The 1,892-nt window shown below is 34.6% G+C and overlaps 1 protein-coding gene across 1 annotated transcript in view; it reads right to left on the minus strand.

Annotated features, from left to right (window-relative positions):
* The window catches only part of hsd17b4 (hydroxysteroid (17-beta) dehydrogenase 4), a 23,391-nt gene that overhangs the window by 5,967 nt on the left and 15,532 nt on the right, over positions 1–1,892 (minus strand). Inside the window, exons 15-16 of the mRNA XM_032516140.1 lie at positions 1,411–1,462; positions 237–308 (exon numbers count right to left, since the gene is read on the minus strand). Of these exons, the coding sequence (XP_032372031.1) occupies positions 237–308; positions 1,411–1,462 (124 nt within the window). The remainder of the gene's footprint in view (positions 1–236; positions 309–1,410; positions 1,463–1,892) is intronic.

Genomic DNA, 1,892 nt, shown 5'->3' on the forward strand with positions numbered 1-1,892 from the left:
TATAGATCAGAGTGGTTCTAATATCATCCATCTCTATGGAATTGTTAAACAGAAACACATGAGCCGATCAAAGTCCATTATTTCAATCCCGGCAGACACAGTCTAGAAATTAACTTGCTTTAATTCTGAGAGGCAACTTTCAGGAAAAGACACATTAAAGTGATAAAAAGAAATGAATGTGGAATAAATGCACTATATGATCAAAGTTGTGCACCCTGGAGGGAAAAGAAACTCACCGTCCAAGAGGATGACGGCGCCAGATCCTTTGTCCAACACGTCTGCTATGATGCACTCAGAGGTAAGTGTACCTGAAAAGGTATTTTACACATTTACATTCTACATTAGTATCGTTTTAAAGTCATTTAATTGTTCTTTAGTCCTGTAAGTGCCTAATATTACTAAACCAGCTCTGTACTTAATGACATGACACATGCATTATCTTTATGTTGGAGTCCCAGAGTTAATGGACTGTTTGAAAAGTCCATCTAACATTTAACAACACTTGGTGCTGTTTTCAAGGTAATGAGTCGTCTCCTTGATTGATTTCTCTTCTTCATCTTACATTATAGTTAACTGAACAATTTTGGGTTTTGCACTGTTGGTCAAATAAGAAAATAGTTATTTCAAGACATTACCTTATGATGTGGGAAAATAAGACATTATTTGACGTCTTGAAGACCAAACAACTATTTTTTCCACTATCAATTAATCTTCAGATTCATTATTTCAGTCCAATGTTAGCTGCAGTCCTTATCAGTATAACACAAGAAAAAGATAAAGGTGCCATGGTGTGTGAAAATATAAAACATTGGAAAGTTCCATACCAGTTTTAAATGTGGTTCAATTTGTACAAATCAAATCAAATCAAATCAAATGAGATATGTCATTTCTGGCTACCATCTTTGTTTGAAATTAAAAAACATAGTCACAATTTGAAGAAAATGTACAGTATATGGTTACATCTGCAAAAAATGCAGTAATGTGTTGTTAATCGACCTTCTGGTTTGATTAATCTTCAGGGATTTATCTTTTAGAAAGCTCTGTAACTTTGCTGTAATGATAATTCATGAGAGGCACAAACTGGAGCCACGCTTTTACATACAGTGTAGTCTTTTTCTTAGTTTGGATATTCTATTATAGGATGTATAATAGAAAATCCATCACGGCTTCAGGGGACAAGCCCAAATTTGAGATTCTATATGGAGGCATCATAAAAAATGGCTTTGCAAAGACCTAGAGAATCATCTATTATACTCAGGCTGCTCCCAGTTATACGACATGTTACGTACACTAACATTAATCCAGGTAGAGGCTCTAAAATGTCATTTATTGCACTATGATACAAAACTCTATCTATCTTGCTAATAGACAATGCATTGAATGTGTTTTTAATAGCAAAGAAGGAAATACCTGAGGTTGGTAAAGGTTTGTAAAGCTCCAGATACTGCTCTCCATGCAATACCTGACACACAACATTAGAACAGCTGTGATATAGAATCATACCTAAAAGCCTCATTAGCATGAGTAATGTGTGCTATACTGTAATATACCATATGGATACAAATATGCACATGAGCACACGTCAAACACATTCACTCTAGAGCCCAACTGATATATCAGCGGGGCGATATTATCGGCCAATATTAGGCATTTTACAAACTATCGCTGTAGGCATTTATAATGGCCAATAAGCAATAAAAAAGGGGTATTTTATTTATTAAATATTCATTCATCAGAATCATTTATTACAAATGATTCTGACAAATGAATATTTAAAAAATAAAATACGGACGGTCAACCATGTTATGAGTGTTGGAGTTGCATAGTTTGTCCACCAGTGGGCGCTCTACAACGTCCCTGTTGGAAAAACTGATTTTTTTTGTTTTTTTGTT

This window comes from Etheostoma spectabile, chromosome 5, assembly GCF_008692095.1.
Source record: "Etheostoma spectabile isolate EspeVRDwgs_2016 chromosome 5, UIUC_Espe_1.0, whole genome shotgun sequence".
Lineage (NCBI taxonomy): Eukaryota > Metazoa > Chordata > Actinopteri > Perciformes > Percidae > Etheostoma > Etheostoma spectabile.